The 22,188-nt window shown below is 43.7% G+C and overlaps 1 protein-coding gene across 2 annotated transcripts in view; it reads right to left on the bottom strand.

The window, feature by feature from the left end:
• HLCS (holocarboxylase synthetase) overlaps nt 1-22,188 on the bottom strand; it is a 120,698-nt gene that overhangs the window by 90,289 nt on the left and 8,221 nt on the right. For both annotated transcript variants that reach the window (XM_048495688.1, XM_048495689.1), the window contains one exon: nt 21,306-21,488. In XM_048495688.1, the coding sequence (XP_048351645.1) occupies nt 21,306-21,488 (183 nt within the window). The remainder of the gene's footprint in view (nt 1-21,305; nt 21,489-22,188) is intronic.

The raw sequence follows: 22,188 nt of genomic DNA on the forward strand, positions 1-22,188 counted from the left end.
CCAGTAATGCAGCATCCTATTGTATTTTTCTTTGATTCTACTGATTTTGAGGAGAACAGTATTTTTCTGTACCAGTCTTGGCAGAAGAAGAACACAGAGAACTCCCTCAATCATCATTGGAGAAAAGTTGTAGAGAACTTTTATTCTTGTTTGTGGAGGTGAAGCCTTTTTTTTTTTTGCAAGTACGATTGCTGGGGTCGCTTTGTTCAAGGGTCCATATAATTGGTCCCTTAGTCCAAGTCACTTGGAACTTGAAGTTCTTAAGTGAACAGTCAGCACTAACTCCACTGCAATTTTGGTGTCATTTGATTAAAAAACAACCTCTCCAGCCCTCCCACTCCAGAAAAAGTATTTCCCTCCTCGCTATAAAATGAAACAAAGAATGGACTACAACAAAAAAGGATGAAAAACACACATATTTACAGTAGAAAGTAATTTTTTAATTGTCAGGATTAATGCATTCAGTACAGTTACTTTAACTGCCAGAAAATGACATGAATGCAGAAAGTTGTTTTGTTTTTGTTAAAAAAAAATGCTGGTAGCTAGTGCCATTTTCCTCAATAGGTATCAGTGGCAAGAACTACGCCTATGCCAAGAGGCAGCTATTCCAGTGATCTGTAAAATCAACCTCTTTGGGACAACTAATTTGAAATATTAGATTAGAGGGAATGATATTTTCTAAGCATATTTAGTGCCATTATCTTTATAAACAGCTGCTCCAGACCCTCCAAAAGATTCCCTATTGAAAGTAATGATCTTGAAGCCTTGTAACAAAGAATGAAAAGGAAAGGGGAAAAAAAGAAAATGATTTGAATCCCAAGCCAGCAATGTCTGTTGTAAGCTTAAATAGTTCTGCAAAAATTTTCTTCTGAACTCTGGTTCCTCCCCCCCCACACACACACACACCAAAAAATAAGCCAATTCTATCTCTTCCCTTGAGAGTCCCGGTTCCTACAAAACAGACAGGAGCCATTTTCACATTAGCCAAATGGCACAAGAAGCACTTATTGTCACCAGCCCCCGCCCAACACATGACTAGCAAAATAATTTTGAGCACCCTTAAGACTTAAGGGGACCTCAGATTGCAGGTCTGGTCTATGGAAACATCTTCCTATAGTACCTTAACCAGATTCAATTATATTCTTAGATCTGTTTTGATTTAATCTATGGGTTAATAAAGCTCCTGTGAACTAGCAGTCAATTTCCAAAGCACACAGAATTCATAGTTTAATTTTCTCAGGCTCTATGAGATATAATGCTCCCAACTGCATAATCACTTTTAAGCACTCAGAATTGCGCAAGAGTATTGCATATTCCCTTTCTCCACCTCCCAGAATGAAAACTGTCCTTAAAACAAAATGTTAATGACATCACATTTAATGGCACAAAATGTTAATGATGGCACATTAATTTCATCTTTAACAAAAGTTAGCCAGGGTGCCCTTCTGTCTCAGGATATGAAATCAGATTCACACAGATATGCACTTTAGCTAATATAATTCTGCATTAAGCATACAGACTGGATGAATGCATTCAGGACATCTACTGAATTCTTGTCACAGCCAACATACTTAAGAGTCCTATCTGACATAAAAAACCTACCTGACATACAGAATTTATTTGAAGGTCTATCAGAAAGACCCTAGTTTTGTTATAATTTGCTAATTTTTACTGAACATTATGCAAAGGCAGAGGACAACTCAGAATAACCACCACAAAAGGGGAAAGGAGTTGTAATATCAGTACCTGACACTGGCAGTACTTGCACCCAACAACGAGGAAAGTACTTTATAGAACGACCCATTGGATACTCACAGTGAAGGGGTCTTCTCCTTGGTGGTCGCAGGCCATCTGGTTGGGTTGTTCGCTGCTCTGCGGCGAGTAGGCAGGAAAAGGCTCTTTGGTGACTTCCTGTCAGGTGTCCGTGGTGGTGCCGCCCCAGTATCTGACTAGCCGAGAGTAACAGTACACGGCAAACGTAACAAAAGCACAATATACAACACCACGGCCCAACATACCGTGAAGGAAATGAATAATCCTATTTAAAAGGGGACCAAAGAGCCCAAATAAGAACAGGCTGAATTGTAAACAAAAAAACCTGTAAAGCTGGCTATTTAGAGAAGCACCTTATCAGTCAGCAAGAACCGGGTGGGCCCAGATGGCCTGCGACCACCAAGGAGAAGACCCCTTCACGGTGAGTATACAATGGGTCGTTCTCCCTGGTGGTAGCAGGCCATCTGGTTGGGAACTTCCCAAGTAGTGCCCTGAGAAAAAGGAAGGGTTCGGTTACTCCCCGATAATGTGCTCCAGAATGCGCCTCCCAAAGGAAGCCTGCACGGCATCAATGGATGCCAGTCTATAATGTTTAACGAATGAAGAGGGTGAAGCCCAAGTGGCTGCCCTACAAATCTGCTCAAGTGGAATGTGTTTAAGGAGAGCCGCATTGGCGGCCGCGCTCCTGGTGGAGTGGGCTGTAACTCCGGTCGGCATGGGGAATCCCCTGGCCTTATGGGCCTCAAGAATGCAGGCCTTAATAGTAGAGCTGATAGTCGCAGCCACCATAGGTTCGCCCAATCTGGGCGGGCTGATGTTAACAAACAGAGCCTCTGATTTGCGGAGTTTTTTAGTACGTATTAGAAAGGTCTTGAGAGAACGCCTCACATCCAGGTGATGCCAAAGGTGATCTCTGGGGTGTGTGGGATTCGGACAAAAATTTGGCAGAACCACCTCCTGCTGCAAATGGAATTTAGATGCCACTTTATGTCTAAAGCAGGGATCAAGCTTTAACACTACTTTGTCTGGGAAGAAAATACATAAATTTGGATTAGTTGACATGGCTCTAATCTCTGATACCCTTCTAGCAGAAGGTTATGGCTACCAGGAATAAAAGCTTCATCCCAAGCCATTTTAAATGGATGTCTCGAACAGGTTCAAAGGGGGGTTTGGTAAACGCGTCTAGCACCACATGGAGACGCCAGGTAGGGAAGCGATGTTGTACTGGCGGTTGGGACTGAGAAACCCCTTTGAGAAATTTTAAGGTGTCTGGGTGCCTGGTGATGGGCATCCCCTTCGTCTCAGGTAGAACCGTTGCAAGGGCTGACGCCTTAAGGTGGAACTTAGAACCGTTGCAAGGGCTGACGCCTTAAGGTGGAACCACCTAACTGACGCCTTAAGGTGGAACTTCAACCCTGACTCAAATCCGTTTTGCAGGAATTCCAAGATGTACGGCAGGGAAGGTAACTCAGGGTCCCTTCCTTTTCTACGGCACCACCGCACATAAACCTTCCAGGAGGAGTCATAAATTCTGATGGTGGACTTTCTTCTAGCAGCTAAAATAGTCTTTATGACCCTTTTAGGATAACCCCGTTTTCTTAACAGTCTCCGCTCAAGCGCCAGGCGGCTAGTCTGAGCCAGCCTGGGTCGGGATGTAGTAGGGGGCCCTGGGAGAGCAGGTCTGGCTGTTGTGGTAGAACCAACTGTGGTGTGACAGATAGCTGTTTTAGTACTGAGTACCAGGATCTCCTGGGCCAGTTGGGAGCCACCAGTATGATTTCCCTCCGTTCTGACTGCACACGGTAGAGTAGTCTGTGAAGAATTTGGATCGGGGGGAAAGCATATAGGAGGCCCTGCGGCCAGGGAGCTGAGAGCGCATCGGTTGCTGCCACCTGTGGATGGTGGTATCTGGTGAAGAATACGCTGATCTGAGCATTCAGGTGTGATGCAAAAAGGTCAACCGTCGCCATCCCGAATTGTTCCTGGATGGTCTGGAAGACTGCTGGGTTCAGCTGCCACTCGGAACTGGAGAGCGTGGTCCGGCTGAGCCAGTTGGCTTCCGTGTTCAGTGAGCCTCGAATGTGCTCGGCTCGCAGGGATGCAAGATTCTGTTCCGCCCATGAGATCACACGAAATGCTTCTCTGTGTAGGGCAGGCGACCTGGAGCCTCCCTGATGGTTGACATAGCACTTCGCCAAGATGTTGTCGGTGAGAATTACAACGTGCTTCTGCAGAATGAGTTGCTTGAATGATTTCAGGGCCAACCATATAGCTCTGACCTCTAGAATGTTGATCGGAAGATGCGCCTGTGCTTCGGACCAGGAGCCCTGAGCCAGGTGGTTGTCCAGCTTGGCACCCCGGCCGGACAGACTGGCGTCTGAAAAGATATGGATCTGTTGCGAAGGGGCGAAGACCTTGCCTTGTAGAAGGTTGTGTCGGGTAGTCCACCATTTTAGACTGAGACGGACTGCTGGGGGGAGGCTCAATGATTGATCTTTCTTCAGAATGATTTGCTTTGCATAAGGCTGTAGAAGGGCTTGTAAAGGCCTGGCGTGGGCTCGACCCCACTGTATGAGGTCCATTGTGGATAGCAAAAGGCCCAGCAAGCTGGCAAGTTGTAGTAAGTTGGAAGATTCTGCCCGCAAGATGTGAAGACTGGTCTCTTGGATTTTCTGGACTTTTACCCGAAGAACAAAGAGAGTGCAAGTCGACGTGTCTATCAATGCCCCTAAGTGTTCCATCTGTTGGGAAGGGGCCAAGGAACTCTTGCTCACGTTGATGACAAAACCGTGATCCGATAAGACCTGTTGGACCCTCTCCACATCTCTGACAGCCTGTATTTCCGATCGAGATCTGATGAAAAGGCCGTCGAGATACGGATAGATATGTATCCCTTGACTGCGGAGCAGGGAAATGGTTGTAATCAAGACTTTCGTGAAAACTCTGGGAGATGTCGCCAAACCGAACAGCAGAGCTATGTACTGAAAGTGGAGGTCTGCTATCGCAAACCTGAGGAAGCGATGATGAACCGGATGTATGGGTACATGGAGGTATGCCTCCGTCTGATCCAAGGAGGTGAGCATGTCCCCCCTCCTGATGGCCGCAACCGTGGATCTGAGGGTTTCCATGCGAAACCTGAATTTTCGCAGATGACGATTGACATGTCTCAGGTTGAGGATCGCCCTGATGTCCCCATTCTTTTAGGGGACAGTGAAAAAGTGGGAGTACACTCCCATCCCTTGTTGAGATTTTGGTACTGGTTCTATGGGTCTGATGGTAAGTAGATGTTCAACAGTCAGCTTTAGTCTGTTGGCTTGTCTTCCTTGCCAATTGATGATGGAAGAAATCTGGTTCTTGGAAACTGTTTGAATTCTGGCGCAGTCAAGCCTTGTTGTTATTGCCAGAGGTGTCGGTCCGAAATGGCTTGCCGCTCTTGTTGGAGCTGCGAAAATCGTGTCTCTTACGGAAGGACAACTGAGGCTGCCAGCTAGTCTTCTTATGTTCCCGTGATTGGTGGAAAGGGGCACGAAAGGATTTAAAGGCAGGTTTTGCAGAAAACCTGGGCCTGTCTCTGATGGACCGTGGCGTGGCTTTTTTATGGTCCTTGGTCTCCACCAGGATCTTATCTAACTCTGACCCAATAGGGTTACTCCCTCAAAATCAACACTAGCCATCACGGTCTTAGACAGGGTGTCAGCCTGCCAGGGCTTAAGCCAGAGCAGTCTACCTAGACTGATGCCGAAGACATGATTCTAGAGGTGACCAGGAATGCATCCAGGGTGGCATCAGCTAGGAATGAGGTGGCCATGACTACCCTCTCCACCCCCTCTCTAATGCCTAAGGCACCCGCATGACTGACCTGCAGCGAAGTTCCCTCGGACCCTCTAACACGAGCGGGAGGTGAGGAAAAGGCTCGTGAAGCAGCAGACATCAAAGGCGGCGGAGGCAGGGCGAAGTCCTGGGTGCCGCCTGAACAGTCGCCGCGACGATCCATCTCCTGTCCGCGGTCGCGGTCGATCCGGCCCGCGCTTCCCCGTCTTTGTGAAGGGCCCTTGGAGTGCGTGCGTCTTCCAGCGCGCGGGCCTGGGGAGCGCGAGCGAGCCCGCCGCCCAGCCCCACGGCTGTTGCGCAGCTCCTGAAGAGTCTCCTCACTATCAGCCCAGCGGCTGTGTGTGGGAGACTGTTGGGTCCGAGATGACCTGGACCTGGTGTTTTCTACCGCGATCGGTAGAAGGACTCCCTTCGTGGAGAAAATGGCGCCGACGCCATAGCTCCTCCTTCCTCAAGCCAAGAAAAGGCAGAAACACAAGGGAAGGAGAGAGCTCAGTCAGCACGCAGACAAAGGGAGTGGAAAACAATCAAAACGTACACTACACACAAGGGAATCACAACAACACAACAACACAAGGAAGAAAAGGTAGCTTTGTGAAATCCAGCCTAGGAGCCTGTGACTGAGGCAGGAAGATACTGGGGCGGCACCACCACGGACACCTGACAGGAAGTCACCAAAGAGCCTTTTCCTGCCTACTTGCCGCAGAGCAGCGAACAACCCAACCAGATGGCCTGCTACCACCAGGGAGAAGAGTAGCATCTTGGTACAAGTTCAGCAATTACAAAAGTTGGTTGCTGGCCTCATATGAAAGATGAGAATCAATTATGACCAAAACCTTGCTTGGAAAAAAAACCCAGCACAATTCTATAGGTAGGATGCACAGGGTTGCATTTCAGTTATTTTGCTATCAGAAAAAAAAAAACAGCACCCATTTAAAGTTTGCACAAACAAAAATTAAATACGACCTGTGAATAAACATGGAAATTGGAATGTTTTCCTTTTAAGGATATAGCTAATCTATGTATTCATTTAGGATCTAATATTTTCATAAAACCCTCTTTATAATAAAGTTAACGAGCAAACTTATGTTGAACCAAAAAAAGCAAAATGCATAAAACTATGTACAGTTGTCCCTTCCACATTGTGCGGGTTAAGGGCATGGCACCACTGCGATCTCATAAACCATGTAAAACTCGAGACACAAAGATCACTGCAAGATCACTACTAGATGTCACATGAGAGATTGTTGTAAACATGCTTTGAACTGCAGTTTTCTCATTACAAATTTTTAATTTTAAGAAAAAAATTATGTAGTTGTTCATTTATTTTGTTATTATTATTATTATTTATTATTTATTAAATTTTGTATACTGCCCTATCCCCGAAGGGCTCAGGGCGATGTACAGATAAAACATCAGCTAAAAACATACATATAATTAAAACAACAGTAGTATCTTAGAACATCGCCCGCGCCCTTACGAAACTCTCCTAATGTGAAATAATGGGTCCTGATGGTATTAGGGTCCATGGGGGTAAAGAGGAGGGAGCAGGGGCACCCTCAGCGGCCAGTCTTTCCAAAGGCCCAGTGGAACAACTCAGTCTTACAGGCCCTGCGGAAATCCCCAAGGTCCCACAGGGCCCGGACAGCTGCAGAGAGAGTGTTCCACCAGGCCGGAGCCAGAGCCGTGAAGGCCCTGGCTCGAGTGGAGGCCAGCCGCATCATTGAGGGGCCGGGGATCTCCAGTAAATTGACCTCTGCTGAGCGCAGAGGTTGAGTTGGGACATATGAGGTAATGCGGTCCTGAAGGTACGAGGGTCCCAGGCCGCCCAAGGCCTTAAAGGTCAACACTCACACCTTGAAGATGATTCGGAATTCAACCGGGAGCCAATGCAGGCGCGAAAGGCGCATAACACAGGTAGGAATATATATGCTCTCAGAAGCCCCTGTGGAGCAAACGAGCCGCTGCATGTTGGACCAGTTTTTGAATTTCGGATCAAACGCATAAGGGAAGGCCAGCGTAGAGCGAAGTTACAATAAGTCTAGCCCAAGCCTGGAGGTGACCGTTGCATGGATCACCGTGGCTAGGTCAGTGTTAGAGAGGAAGGGAGCCAACCGTTGGGCCTGTCGAAGATGGAAAAACGCAACCCGGGTTATATGGGCCACCTGGGTCTCCATTGAAAGAGACGAATCCAGGTGGACCCCCAGGCTGCGGATGGAGGAGGTCAGTGCCAATGTGACACCCTCCCACACCGGCAGCCGGAAATCCCCAACCTCTCCCCCTCGACCAAGCCAAAGGATCTCCGTCTTCGATGGATTGAGTTTTAACCTGCTTTGCTGCAACCAACCAGCAACAGCCTCCAAACAATGCTGTAGAGCCGCAGGGGCGGTGACAGCTCCCCCCTCCATCAGCAGAATGTCATTAAAATTTCAATTTACTTTCTCATGCTGACCTGTGATCAGTGGCAGAACTACAAGGAGGTGAAGGTGCGCGTTGCACTGGACGCATGTCTGGGGGGCGCAAAAATTCCCCTTCCCCCCTCACCCCACCAGCCTGGCTTGTTTTCAGCCTGCAGAAAGTTGTTTTCTGCTTAGAAAAGGTAAGGGGGAGCGCGGGGGGAGGAGCTGCAGGGGGACGGAAAACATGCACTGTTGCCCAGCTACGCTTCTGCCTGTGATATGCTGAAACCATGATCGGGAAAGTCGCAATGTGGAACGTTCAACTGTAGTTGCCATGGTAAATTACCTTTCAAAGATTCACAAGGTTGAAATATGATCATTTATCAAGTAGAGAACCTCTCCAAAAATCCTTACTTGGTCTTACCCTGCTACATATTACATTACTACTTTATGTTAAATTGAAACAGAAATGAACAAAAGAGCAAACTACACTCTTTACATTCAGGGAAGTCCCTCAAAAACAGATAAAAGAACGTCAGGTCTTCTCTAGCTACACAGTGACATACATTCTGCTCCAGATCTTTTTCAACAATGAAGTTGTCTTTACAGGAGCTTATGTGTGAAGATACAAAATTATTTTGTTCTACACTGAATTACAGAACACTTCTTACACCAGTTGTTAATATAAAAGAATCATATCGCACCCTTTTCAGGATAAAGGTAACAGTGCAATTGGGCACTTTCTGGCAGAAGTTGGAACAACATGCTCCTGCATTGTAAAGTAGCCTGATTCTCTGGGAGTGTTTTAAAACCTTATTTAAGCACCGCTCCCATCAATGCTATTATCTGTACTGGGAAATATAGCACACTGATAAAATAGAATTTCTATTGCTCTGTTATCGAGACTTCTCTTTTTGTAAAGTTGTGTGCACTGTTATCGAGACTTCTCTTTTTGTAAAGTGCCTGTTATCGAGACTTCTCTTTTTGTAAAGTTGTGTGCACTGGTTCTGCAATGTGCTATGTTTTCCAGTACAGATAATAATTTTGATGGAAGTGGCGCTTAAATAAGGTTTTAAAAGGCTCCCAGAGAATCGGAAGGGGAGAGGGCAGGCACTAGGACCCCACAGAGCAGTACAACACAGGAAGGTGTTGCGGATAATGCACACATCTCCTGTCAGCTTTATCCTGAAAAGGCTATAGAGATGGTTCTGCAATGCCAGGCCCTCATAAGGTGCACTGAAGCTTACTTTTTCTCACTTGATTCAGTGAGAACCGTCTGGAAACAATCTTCTGAGCAGCTGCTCTCATCAACAAACTGTTTATTGCGAGAAAGTGCTTAGGTCAAAGGCTAAACATCATCCTAAGCTGAAAACATACATTATAAAAAGTTAATACCATCCATGCGTAATAAAACAATTCCATATATAGGAAGAAAACTGTTTATGCCAAAATTGGGACAGCTTATTTAAATACATTCTTCTGTATTTGAATTAGCAGTACCTTAATTCACACACACACTTGATCTTAGCCAAAAGGCCGAGAAGCGATAGTACCTTAATTCAAAAGCAGCTGTTAATTTTCTTTTGACATATGTTTTATTAATAAACTTTTACCAAGTAGCCACTTGAAAAAATAGCACACATTCTTTTTAATGCTCTAAATAAATCTTTGAAATGTTTTAGAAGATTACAACAGTTTAGTCTAAACTGTCAGTGATATCTCAGTCACAAAGGTTACAGTTGCTGCCATATAGGACTAAGTTTGCCAAAGATATTTAAGCAAAATATAATAGCATTTCATGCTGAGAAAGCTATAAGTTATTAACACATACATATACAAAACTCTTTCTAGCAATAATTTTCAATGGAATCATGGCTTGTAAGTTCTGCCGAGCACTTCAATGTGACAATATTTCCTAGAATGATGATTTTTAAATCCAGTTGAGTTTGGATTGAACTGAATCTGACCAAGGAAACTTCCTTAAAAGTACATTGTTATATTAAAAGGGAAAAGATGCTATAGAAATAATTTAAAATTTTTAAAAATGAGTAATTAGTATTAAAGAATATCATGACCTTAAATGCAGTGTTTCTTTTCAATTAAAATATGAATTCTATCGTATCATGCTAAGTTTCTGTTCCCTGTTTCAAGAAATAGTAAGCCAATCTATATATATATAAAAATGGAACCATGCATTTGTTGCTTCGAGAATAACCCCGCACCTGCTGGCCCAAACGCTCTGAAAATTTCACAGACACTTACTCATTCCCTCAACTGTGTTCTTACATACCTCCCGCTGTCAGACAACACACCTGAGCCAGGTAAAACATCTTTTTCCTGGCACACCAGGCCATGAAGCTGCCTGTGTGTAACTGTCACCCTTAGAATGTTCGTGGCCTTAGAATGTTCACTCAGATGGCCAGATATGAGCAGTGAAAACAGTACATAGGCAATAACTCGACTGGAAGTGAAACACATACACACGTTGCCATTTGAGACGTTGGGTGGGGTTCCCCTACACACACGAAGGTACCTTTCACTCTCTGTGCCTCACCCACTACTACCACACAACACACCTACTTTCATACACATTCAGCGGAGGGAGAGGGAAGGGACGGAGGGGGAGGCATGCAAGGGAAGAGAAGTGAAGGAGGGGACAGAGAGTGACAGGTGGCATGCAAGGGAGGGGAGGGAGCGGGCCCAGCATCTAGATATGACCTACCCACCCTAGCAGAGGGAGACGGAAGGGAGGGAGGGGGAGGGGTGGCATGCAAGGGAAGAGAGGGTGGGAGAGGGAAGGGACAGAGGGGGAGGCATGCAAGGGAACAGAAGTTAGGAAGGGGAGAGAGTGAGGGGTGGCATGCAAGGGAGGGGAGGGAGGGGGCCCAGCATCTGGATATGACCACCCACTCTAGCAAAGGGAAAGGGGAGGTAGGGGGAGGGGTGCCATGCAAGGGAAGAGAAATGAGGAAGGATGTGGTCACACACATCAATGACATCGCACAGTATCAGCCTGTGCGTTTCCATGAGCACGTACTGCTGGCCTCTGCAGTTGATTTGCTGCTACTGTTCCTTTCCCATTTCACTACAATAAGCCACATGTGGCCCAGGCCCCGCTAGTAATTTATATGCACATTTACACACAACCCATAGCCAATGATTACATTTACATTGCTGTTTTAGAAGTCCATTTCCAGGTTTTGTTTTTGTTTTATTGGGGTGATGGCAGGTGAAACTTGTACATTATTACAGACAGGCCCAAATTATGACTGCACAGAGATCTTGCATTTTCCTCATGCTGGTGACTTCCTGCCTCTTTTTCTTTAGCAGGCCCTTCCTTCTTTATGATGAAGTTGGCAATTCTATCTGTACACTTATTCACATAGTTACCTAGCTAATTTCTTCCCTAGCTAGGAAAATAGTTTCTTTAGGATCTCAAGCTCTAGGTGTTAGCTTATTTCATCATACTGTAGTTAATTTAATAATCAGTATACATAATTTAATAATCAATATATGCCACTACAAAAAATCACAATAAAAAGCCCCATCTACCAAGCTTGCAGTTCTGAGAAGAAACATACATGAATACCTATCAGACAGATATTACTATTGGCACAACCAAAGGCAAATGTTTAAAAAAATCAAGAGTAAAAAAACAAAACATAGTCAACACGTTTGGTTTATACATGCACAAGTTTAGATCCCATGAGGAATCATGGGAATACAAACAATTCCAAAATACCTGTGCTCAAAATTCCCTCTTTTGTGATTCTGATCAAGAGTGTGATCACGCTACTTTCCCCTCTGATTTTCTTTCATTTAAGCCATTATCAGCTGGTTTTAACATTCCAGGTCTTCTACAGAATAGCTAGTCATCATTAGATTGTTTTTTTGGGGGGAGGAAGGAGTCATTTTTCTTTTGGTTAACTTGCAAACACATTTTTCCAGCATACCTGGAAAGACCTTAAAATATGTAAATAGTTTGACATCAAGGAAAGCCTGATTTTACTATTCACTCTGCTATTGTGTTATTCAGTTAATGTCCATAAATGTGGTACTGGATTTTACTACAATTATTTCATAAAGTATTCTTTAAAAAGTGCTGTTGAACTAATTTAATAATCAGGGTAGAACTAAAAGTCCGTTGATCCCCCCTTTTTGACATTTTTATACACCAAATGAGCCTTTAAAAGTCCTAAGAAAAATTATTTGGGTTAAATTTTTTACTGTAGTGCAGGTCACTGTTGGCCATCAGCTGACATCATTTTAAAGTAGCTAACTGCAACTTATATAAAACTCAAATCTTTATAAACAGCCTATAGAATATATGAACAATAATACTATAAAAGTATTGGTAGAAACTTTTACAATTTCCACATGTGCCACAAGTTCAACCTACATCTCCCTAGAGATTCAAAATTAATGTTTCATATGTGCAACAGGTGTTTTTTTAAAAAAAATAGCACATACGGTTAGAAAAAAATGGATTTAAAAGTACACAAGCATTTAAGAGGAAACATACACTTATCCTTAACCAACCCCCCCCCAAATATAGTGTACAGACTACTTAATCACAAACTCACTGCATAATTATAGGCAAGTTTCACTCATTCAGCTTCATTTCTCATTATTAAAATTATAACAGTGCCTCTAATGCTTATTATTACAGCATTATTGTAGGATTAATAAATAATCCCCAGAAGACTGCCATAAAAATGAACTAAAGAGTGAGTTTACATTCCACACATTGGAATTTCTCTAAGTTATTAGTATATTTATAAGAGTGCAATTTTATGTAGAGTTACTTCTGTAAACCGTAGTCTGCGGGCTCAGACAGGAATAACTGTGAACAGAATTGCACTGCAAGTTATATTAAATTATAATATCTAGTTTTTATTAAGGGGACAGTGATACTATAGTTATTAATGTTATTATTAAAATAAGGAATGAGACATTTCGGAAATATATATGTTGAAATGTGATTTTATGAGCAGTTGACAGAATTTATGACTGTCCGCATTTTCCAAATGAAAAGAAAAATAACTTTTGAGCTCTTTAGTTATATCTCACAGTCTTGGTTTTGTGATACTAGCTTGCAATAAGTGACACATGAATTGAAGGTGCACAGAGTTTTCCTGGGTTCTCTACATTCTTGCACATGTGTTTGACCCCTGAAAAGGTGATTCCTGGGGCTGCAGGATCTGGATGGAGGAGCAAATTGGGGCGGGGGGAAGAGAAATGATCACTTACTCTCTTCCATTAGTGTAGTGGTGTGTCATAAGCCTGCCCCTGGATACTTACCAGGACACAGAGAACAAAATGCAGCCAGAAATGACTGCTCCTGAGGAAGACCAGGCAGCAGAGTGAACTCCCAGCCCTTCCATGCCTGATGACATGCAGGTGGAGGAGCCTGCAGACCCTCCTAGGGAACCCAGTGATGGGCCAGCTGTGCATAAGCAGAGGCAGTGTATAAGCAGAGGTTGCTACTGCAGAAGTAAAGAAGGAGTGCTCATTTGGCAGCAAGGTATGGGAGATTAGAAGTATCTGCATCTGATGAGGATTAATTCCTTGCAGAATCCCAGTCCCTTGAACAAGGCTCTCTATATAAGCCTTGTTGTGAGCTTGCTTTCTCCTGGTGCAACAAATATGTTATCTGTTGCCACAATGTGCCTGGTTCTTCATTGATTCCAAGTCTGCCTTGATCTGTTGGACTGTGACCTGATTATGCCTTGCCTGCTGCCTGCCTTGACCTATTGGACTATGACCTGACTACGCCTTGCCTGCTGCCTGCCTTGAATTATTGGACCACACTTGTGCTTGCCTTGATTCATGCTTGTGCCTGCCTTGAATCATTGGACCACACTTGTGCCTGCCGCCCGCTTTGCCCTGCATGCTGAGACTCGGCCACGCCCCTACCCACTGGGAGCACACAGTGCTGATCTGAGGGAGGAAAGTTAACTTCAGATGCTTCCCCCCCACCCCTCACTGCAGCATCCCCACCTGAATGGCTATTGTTCCATGTACAGTAGTTCTCCACCTTCCCTGGATAAATCTACAGTGAGAGATGGTGCTAGATTTTGAGCTATCCATGTCTGACCCAGAGGTACAGCAACTTTTGTTGCCAAAATGCCAAAACAAAGCAACATCTATCTGTGATGATGTGGGTGTGCTGGCAAACAAAGGAGTGAGAGAAGAGATCAGGGTTGTAGTTGACCAGAAAAACTGGGAGCAAACCTCAGAGGCTTGCATCAATACCCGCTGATGGCTGCAGGGATCTAGGAGGCATAAACAAGGCCTATAGTCTTCTTCCATGTCACTGGCACTAGTGGAGCTGCAAGGAGCAGCCTTGGTCAGGGTGTCAAATTCAATCAAATTAAAAAATCTTTGATAGAGTTGCATGACAAGCAAAACAGTCTGGCGTAATACTTTGGCACACATGCTGGTGGTCTCCTACTTGATCTGACCCAAAGAAGGCATGCAGATGCCAGTGGCTCAGTATGGAACAGAGAAGTTAAAAGTTTAAGCTGCATGATAATTGAAGGTTAAGAGAAGTCTGCATTTGCATGAGTGTGAGGAGTCTAAGGAAGCAAATGGAGAAGGAAAACTGAAGTAAGTTCACTTCTGTTTTCTAAGAGGAAGACTTGAAGAGTATTTATCTCCAGCATGTTTACTCTGGAGACCTCTATTCTCCCACTCTTCTTTTCATCCCAACAGAGTATTTTTGTGGAAGAAAGGGTTTTTGCTTTCTTTGACCCCTGTAGGAAATCAGAACTCAGAAGTTAGTCTTTTTTGTGCCTTTTGTGTGCCAGTGATGTTAACAGTCATAGTACATCTTCATATTGCAATTCACCATGAAATTACAGCAAAATACGAATCCTAACTTACAAGAAGTAAACTGTTACTTTTGTGCAGGTTCTCTAAGGACTACTGCAAAGTAAGAGGCACATCAACTGGGATCAGTGTTTATTGCTTAAAGGTGTACAATAAGTCCCTGTGAAAGTCTGTACTTTTGTACAGTTAAATTGATAAGAATTATTTGGTCAAAGATCAGGTTAAAACTTTTTAAACAAGTACCGTTAACTGTGACATCCCTGATTCAAATTTTACCTCAATCACAAGTTCACTAGAGAGCTTTTAAAAACAACATTCTTTCTGCTTAGGCTACACATGCAGTATTATTCCTTTTATTATTTTTTCATTTGTGGATGCATTTGGTGACCAATTGGGATGGGAAACAGGATGGAAGAGGGTAGCAACTATGACAAAGACTTCTAACCTTTGGAGAAAAGCATTATGGACTAGAATTATTTCCCACCCGCTAAAAAAAAAACTTATGAGGAAGAGGACCGTACGTATACTGCTCTTATGATAACAAATGTATCATCTCTCAGTCAGCCAAGACTGAGAATTGGATGAAAGCTGGATGAAAGTTAGCAACAACCTGTCAGTTGTTTTCCTTCAACTTTGGGCTTAAAGTTTCAGAAAAGATCCAGCAAAGGCACAAAACTGCTGAAAACCAATCCCCCACCCCATCTAGCTACTCAAGATTTCTATCCTGTAATATCTTGGATTTTGAAGCAGGAAAGTTCTGCATTGTTTAAAATGCCCCAAAATGGGAAACATTCTTGGGTTGCACATGCACAGTTGGAGAATTCACAGGACAAGCAGTTACAGTACAGAGGGGCTGACAGCAGGGGAGGAAGCCTGTGTTGAGCAACCCTGACCACACACCCGCAAGAAAGAAAAAAGTTAAACAGAATGCGAGTCAAGTTGCCATTTGATAATATCCTTTAAAGTTGCAGGGTTTTTAAAAAAGAGAAAATAGACAACATTAGCATTAGGAGCACACACACCTGTATTTATGAACAAACGAAAAAGGATTGACAGTGCCAAAAACACAAATGGAAAAATGAAGTCATGTACTGAAAAAAAAAAACTATGACAGGGAAGTTTAGGGCTAGATCAGGGGTAGGGAACCTGCGGCTCAAGAGCCGCATGCGGCTCTTCTGCCCTTGCAAACCACACGAGGCGGGCATAGCCAGCCCCAACTGCTGCGTGGTCAGATGGGCGGGCGGCGCCGCGTATTTCCCCTCTCGCCACCCTGTTGGAGTGGGGTGGAGCGGCTCCTGGCGGTCGGCGAGGGCTGAGCCACCGGCTTCATCCTTACCCACCCACCGCAGGCAACAGAGCGGAAGGAACTACATCCATGCGCTTCTCAGAATGAGCGGAGTAAAAGGTAGAAAAAAACCCCAATATATATAGTGTTATCTCTTTATTTATAGTGTTATCTTTATCTTTATTTGTGGCTCCCAGGTGTTTTCTTTTCCTGTGGAAAACGGGTCCAAATGGCTCTGAGTGTTAAAGGTTCCCTACCCCTGGGCTAGATTATACTACTGGAAAGGTGAGAGTTGGTTTGGCAATCATTCAGATTTGAAAAACTGCAGCTAACCATTCACAATGACAGTGGACTTTGAGAAATAACAGTTGCCTATGGAATCAGGGACCAACTTCAAAACTGAGAGGAAAAATAATATCACAGAATCATATGACAGGCAATAATCCACAGAAAGAACAAACAAAAACATATCTGATAGAGAATATGTTTTTAAAGAATACAGATGAAAACATTACACATCTAAAGAATAAGTATGTATTCTGATACCTTAAAATAAGGTACTAGAAAGTCACAGATAAAACATTCCCGATACATAAAACATTAAAAATGTTCAGAAAAGATGTGTTTTGAGAATTTATGTTTGTTAGAATTCATATGGAATTCATTTAATTGGCATAAACTAATGTGGATACGGATTTGTACTGTTTAGGTGAGATAGGTTAACTCCATGCCCTTTAATTTTTGACTTCATCAGCATTATTAATGCCATAGCCACAAAGCTTTTGCTTACCATTCTTCTAAAAACAATAGTAATATTTAATTGCTATGAAACCCATCAAAAATAGCTGCTATATAGCATGTAGGAAGAAATTAGCACATCCCTCCAATATTGAACATCCCTCAGCACCAGCTTCCTGCTTTTCCCTTGAAAGTTACTTATGTCCCACAAATTTTTGTCATTCTTAACCATTTCCTACAATTCATGAACATGCATGGAAGGGAGAACTTGAATTTCAAATTTCATAGCAACAGAAAGTGCAGAAAATTCGCCAAACATATAAATTCAGAACGTTTAATCAAACTTGCTTGATTTGTTGGTCACAAACCTTGAAATCTCGATGGGACAATTTTCAGTACTATTCAATACAACCATCTTTCAAAGTTTTTGAACTGTTTGAGATTTTAAAATCTAAAAAAAATCAACTCTGGTCAAGCATTTCACTTGTTTTTGACACAATGTGTGTTAAAAGTAATGACAAAAGCCACACAGCAAGGAAAATATTGGCTCTAAAACAGCTCAGAAGTGCCATCTTGTGGCTATGAAGGCCCACAAACCTATGCTTAGATTATACTACTTAGACTTTTCTTTTTCAAAATGATTTTTTACAACTACAAATCAAACACGATTTTGCTCTAATTATATCTTCAAATAAATCACTAAAGTGTGGCTACTTTTCAGAAGTTTATTTTCCAGAAACATCAGACTGCTTTGAACAAAAAATTGAACTGCTAGAGGCTTGTATCAAGACTATAGAAGACAACAATGAAACTTTTAAAATTCAGATGCTCAGAAAACTTCACTCTCTGATAAATAACCACTGAAAAGAACGAATATGTTTTGATAAATACAACAAATTCAAAAACTAGACTAAGAATTCAAGGAAAAATCAGACTGAAGAGAAACAAACAATTTAACTTTCTAACGAAGCAATTCAGAGAAACTAACTAACAATACTTCATTAAATGCTAATTAAATTTGCCAGCTTGACCACAAGAAGGACCCTTATTGGCCGTGCAGAAAAGAAACTGCAGAAGCACAAGTTCATTCCACACCATCAGTCAGTTTGGAACTAGTACATTTAAAAAACAATCAAGAAGGTGATTTCTGCATGATTTTCCTGTACTTTTCCAGATGGTTTTAGCAATTAAAAACTACAAAGCAGGCTGTCCTGCACAGACAATCAAAGTGCTAGTGAAGCTTCACTTAACAATCTTTTTTTAAAAAATCAAGTCTTATCCCTCATTCCAACTACTTTCTGATCTCTTGAAGTACATTCTCCTAGGCTTTCAAGAACCAAGAATCAATTGTAAATCATGAGCTAGTTTCCTGGGAAAGTATGTGAGATGGCTAGTTTGGTCATAGACCTAACACCCACTGATCTAGGGTGAGGCAAGCCAGGGCTCTTGCCTGGGCACAGTGGGGGAGAGAGCCTCCAGGAAGCCTAGAGCCTGCCCTTCCATCAAACTTTGCACCCCAGTATCTAAACTCCATGGGAGTTTGGGGGCAGGGAGCATAGTTCAAGGCTGGACTTAGGGCAAAAATTCAACTGCAAGCCCTCTTAAATTCCATGTGGAGTTCGGGGGATACAGTTAAAGTTGGGGCCCTGGTGCAGCATTAAATGGTGCACCCTGCCCTGAACACTATGTGGAGTTTGAGGGGCAAGGGTTGAAGTTCAAGGTTGGGCTCGTATCCAGTGTTCAACTGCACACCTTGTCCCTGAACTCCATGTGGATTGGGTGTGTGGGTGCAGCTCAAGGCTGGTCTTTGCCAGGTCTAGCTTTAAACTGCGGGCTCTGCCTCAAGGCCTGCAGTTTAAACCTGGACCTGGTCAGGTGGAGGCCAGCCTTAAACTGCAAGCTCAGCCGGCATAGATCCAGCTTTATACTGCTGGCTCTGCCTCTGACTTCAGCAGCCCAGCTTTGGAGGTGGAGCAAGAAGTATAGTGCTGAACCCAGCCTGACTGCTTTGAAAGTGGAGCCTGCAGTTTACAGTTGGAGTCAGCCAAGCCCAACCTTGAACTATGTGCTCCCCTGAATTCCACATGGAGTTAAGGGGGGCACAGCTCAACACTGAGCAGTGCTTGTCCTGGGTGCTATCTTTAGTAGATATGCCCCTCACATCCCCCAAACTTATTCCTACCTAAGCCTGGACTGCACTGGAGACACAGTCATTCACCACCTATGGAGGGGCAAAACTCAGCCAACAGCGGCCATGGAAGTAGATACATCCCATGCACTGGTGGGTAGAAGAGGGTGGTTAATAGCAGCCAGGTTAGCTCTGACTATCCTGAGATCATGAGAGATCAGAAACTTCAGAACTTGGTCATGGTTAGTACTCAGATGGAAGACCACCAATGAACACTAGGAGTTGCTATGCAGAGGAAGGCAATGACAAACCACCTTTGTTCACCTCTTGCCTTGAAAACTTCCATGAAGAGTCACTGTACATCAGTTGTGACTTGATGGCACATTGTCTTAGATTGTCTTAGATTAGTAATAGAGAAATCATTTCAGATTCTGCCAAAATAACATGCAAAACCAAAAGTGAATACAAGGAAAAAGAAATGAAACTGGTCAGCTGCTATATGCTAATCCACAATGAAAATAAAAGACAAATACTTCTTTAACAATGCACGAATCTATTAGGCTTGTTCATGAATTTCTGCTAGTTAAATACAATGCAACCATTCACAGCTCACAGTAACTCTGCACACACAGAATGTGTTTGTGCATATGCAGCATCAAATGCATAGAAGACAGGAGCTGAACCAACAGCACTGGCCTCTGCACACTCTGCTCATGGTCAAGTTGTCCCTACCTTATGTTCATTCTGAGATTCTGCCATTTTTGTTTTGGGGATGCTGCTATTTGAAAGTTCCAAATTGTGGATCATCCCCTCCACAGGTCTGTGTCCTCGCCACTCAGTCATCCTTCACCCCTTCTTCCAGGGATTGCTCCGAGCCAGGCTGGCCAGTTCCAGCTGGCTGAGAAGGTCTGTTGGCCTCTCTCCTGCTGGTTCTCCTCTTCGGATCTTCATTTTTCTCTCCATCCTCCTTTCCTCCCCTTCAATTCTCCATTTCTCTCTTTTGCTCTCTCTATCCATCACCACCCTATGCCCTTCTCATCCTCTCCTTTTATCCCTGTCCCACTTGGGCCTGCCAGCTAATCTGTCTCAGCTGTGTGGAGCCTTTTCCCAGACTCCCATTGGCACATGGACTGTTTGTCAGGCCCGTCCTGGGTCTGGACTGGCAGTGGGCTCTTGGATTGGCCTTCCTGTTTAAATAATGGAGAATGAGGGCAGGCTTGCAGGCCCACACACTCCTTTTCCAGCTGAGTTGCTAAGGTCTCTTAGGTTGGGTCATCCAGACCTGGTGGCCTCCTCACCAGCTAGGGCTGACTGGGCCCAGGAAACACCCGGGCCAAACCAGGTGAATATGGAGGCTGCAGCCTGTGTGGAACCCACGTCTGAGTGGGGCAGAGTGTTGTTGTGATGGAGTCCTCTTCTGTTGCAGCTCGCATGGCTTGGGGAGGACACTGCCACTGATACTGAGTGAGTTTGGGGCCCTGGGGACATCTGGGAAGGCGATCACAGACACCAGTTATGCAGACGGAATCTGGTTTTCTCCCCGCCCCCAGCTGTTTCCCAAGTTTATACAGGAAATGGAGGTGGTCAAAGCTTTGACTGAATGAGGGACTCCAGCCCAGCATTCAGCGGAAGGTCTCCTCCCCCTGCTGCCATTTCCCAAGTGTCTGTGGACCTGGGTAATGCCAGCAGGGGTTGGGACTTAGGGCATGGGGGCTTGAATTCCAGCTAAAAATGCTGAACCATGTTTGGGTTTTCCAACTCCAGAGCTATTTGGCTCTTTGTTTCGGTAAAGGGCTTTTTTCGGGTTCTTCTGGTTATTTGATTTTATGAAATCACCACCCATATCTGACACAAGATGGGAAGTAATCAGAGACAGGTTCTTCATAGCGGTTCCTCAGCTTTGAAATGCTCTCTCCGTAGACATAATTCTGAATTTTAACTGCCATATTAAAATTATTTCATCTTTTATACTTGTAATTTCTTGACCTGCTTTTCCACTCTGAACCCTCTGAATTTTATCTGAAATTTTCTAACTCTGATCCCTCTATGCATGATTATTTTAGTGGCCTGTACCCAACCACACACTTCTGAAAATGTACTGGTACTTAAGTGCTTGGAAAAGGGAGCAACAATTTCTATCAATTCTCCCCTCCCACTGATGACCTGTACTTTGCCTCCTAAATTCTGCTGAACCTGGGAATTGGAGGGAGAGGCTTGATGGAAAGGACAAACCCACAGTTCTGCTGGACTCATTATGTTAACTGCAACTATTATTACATGGTATTACTCACTGTTATCTTTACATAAAATAAATGCTTACCATGTCAGAAGAGAGAAGGTAAAGAGGAGTTAATGAAGGAACTTTACTCAATCCACAGCTCAAACCAAGTAGTTTTAGTATTTCACTAAGAACTTCATATCTGGTGGCATTGCTCATTTTGAGAAAATTAAAGTCATCTGGAGATCTTTTAGACAAACTTTTGACATCTACTTCTAAGTGCACCTGTGAATATTTAAAAGAGGGAAAAGCCCAGTAAATAAAACTGCTTCAGTCACTGCATGAGATTTAGAATATAATATATTAATTGCTTAATAAATTGTTCTGTTCCAACCCAAAAGTTTCCCATTGTTTTATACTAATCTTTAATCACAAGGCAAAACAGATTGAAACAACTATCACCCAGTAACAACGACATTTAGCTGATACCACTGCTATTGTCATATTAAAATAAACCAAACATTTTATCATCAGTCTAGAAATCAGATAAAAATAACCCAACTTCTTAGTCTCTAAATTTGAATGTTGAGACTGACAGCCCAACCCAAAAGGACTTGGACAGCCAGGGATAGCAACGTAGCCTGAGGGCTTCCAGGTGGCACAGTAAGACACCAAGGCTCTGGAAAACCCAGGCCACCTCAAAAGTTCCCATAGCCAAAAGCAGTGCTACACCACTGTTTCAGATGGCACAACTCCGAGGACCCTGGGTTGGCATTCCTATCTCAAAAAGAGGGGAACTCCCCCAGAAGGCACCCACCTGCATCTTCTTGGATGCCAACGTAGCTCTAAGTGCCAGGTCGGGTGCCTGCCCATCTCCCAGTTTGTCCACCCCACTCATCCCACCTTTGGATTGGGCTGTAAGTAAAATTCCCTTTTCCTTTCAATAAAACTAACTGTAATATGGAATTTTACGACAACAGAGGAA

The sequence above is a fragment of the Sphaerodactylus townsendi genome, linkage group LG04 (genome assembly GCF_021028975.2).
Source record: "Sphaerodactylus townsendi isolate TG3544 linkage group LG04, MPM_Stown_v2.3, whole genome shotgun sequence".
NCBI lineage: Eukaryota > Metazoa > Chordata > Lepidosauria > Squamata > Sphaerodactylidae > Sphaerodactylus > Sphaerodactylus townsendi.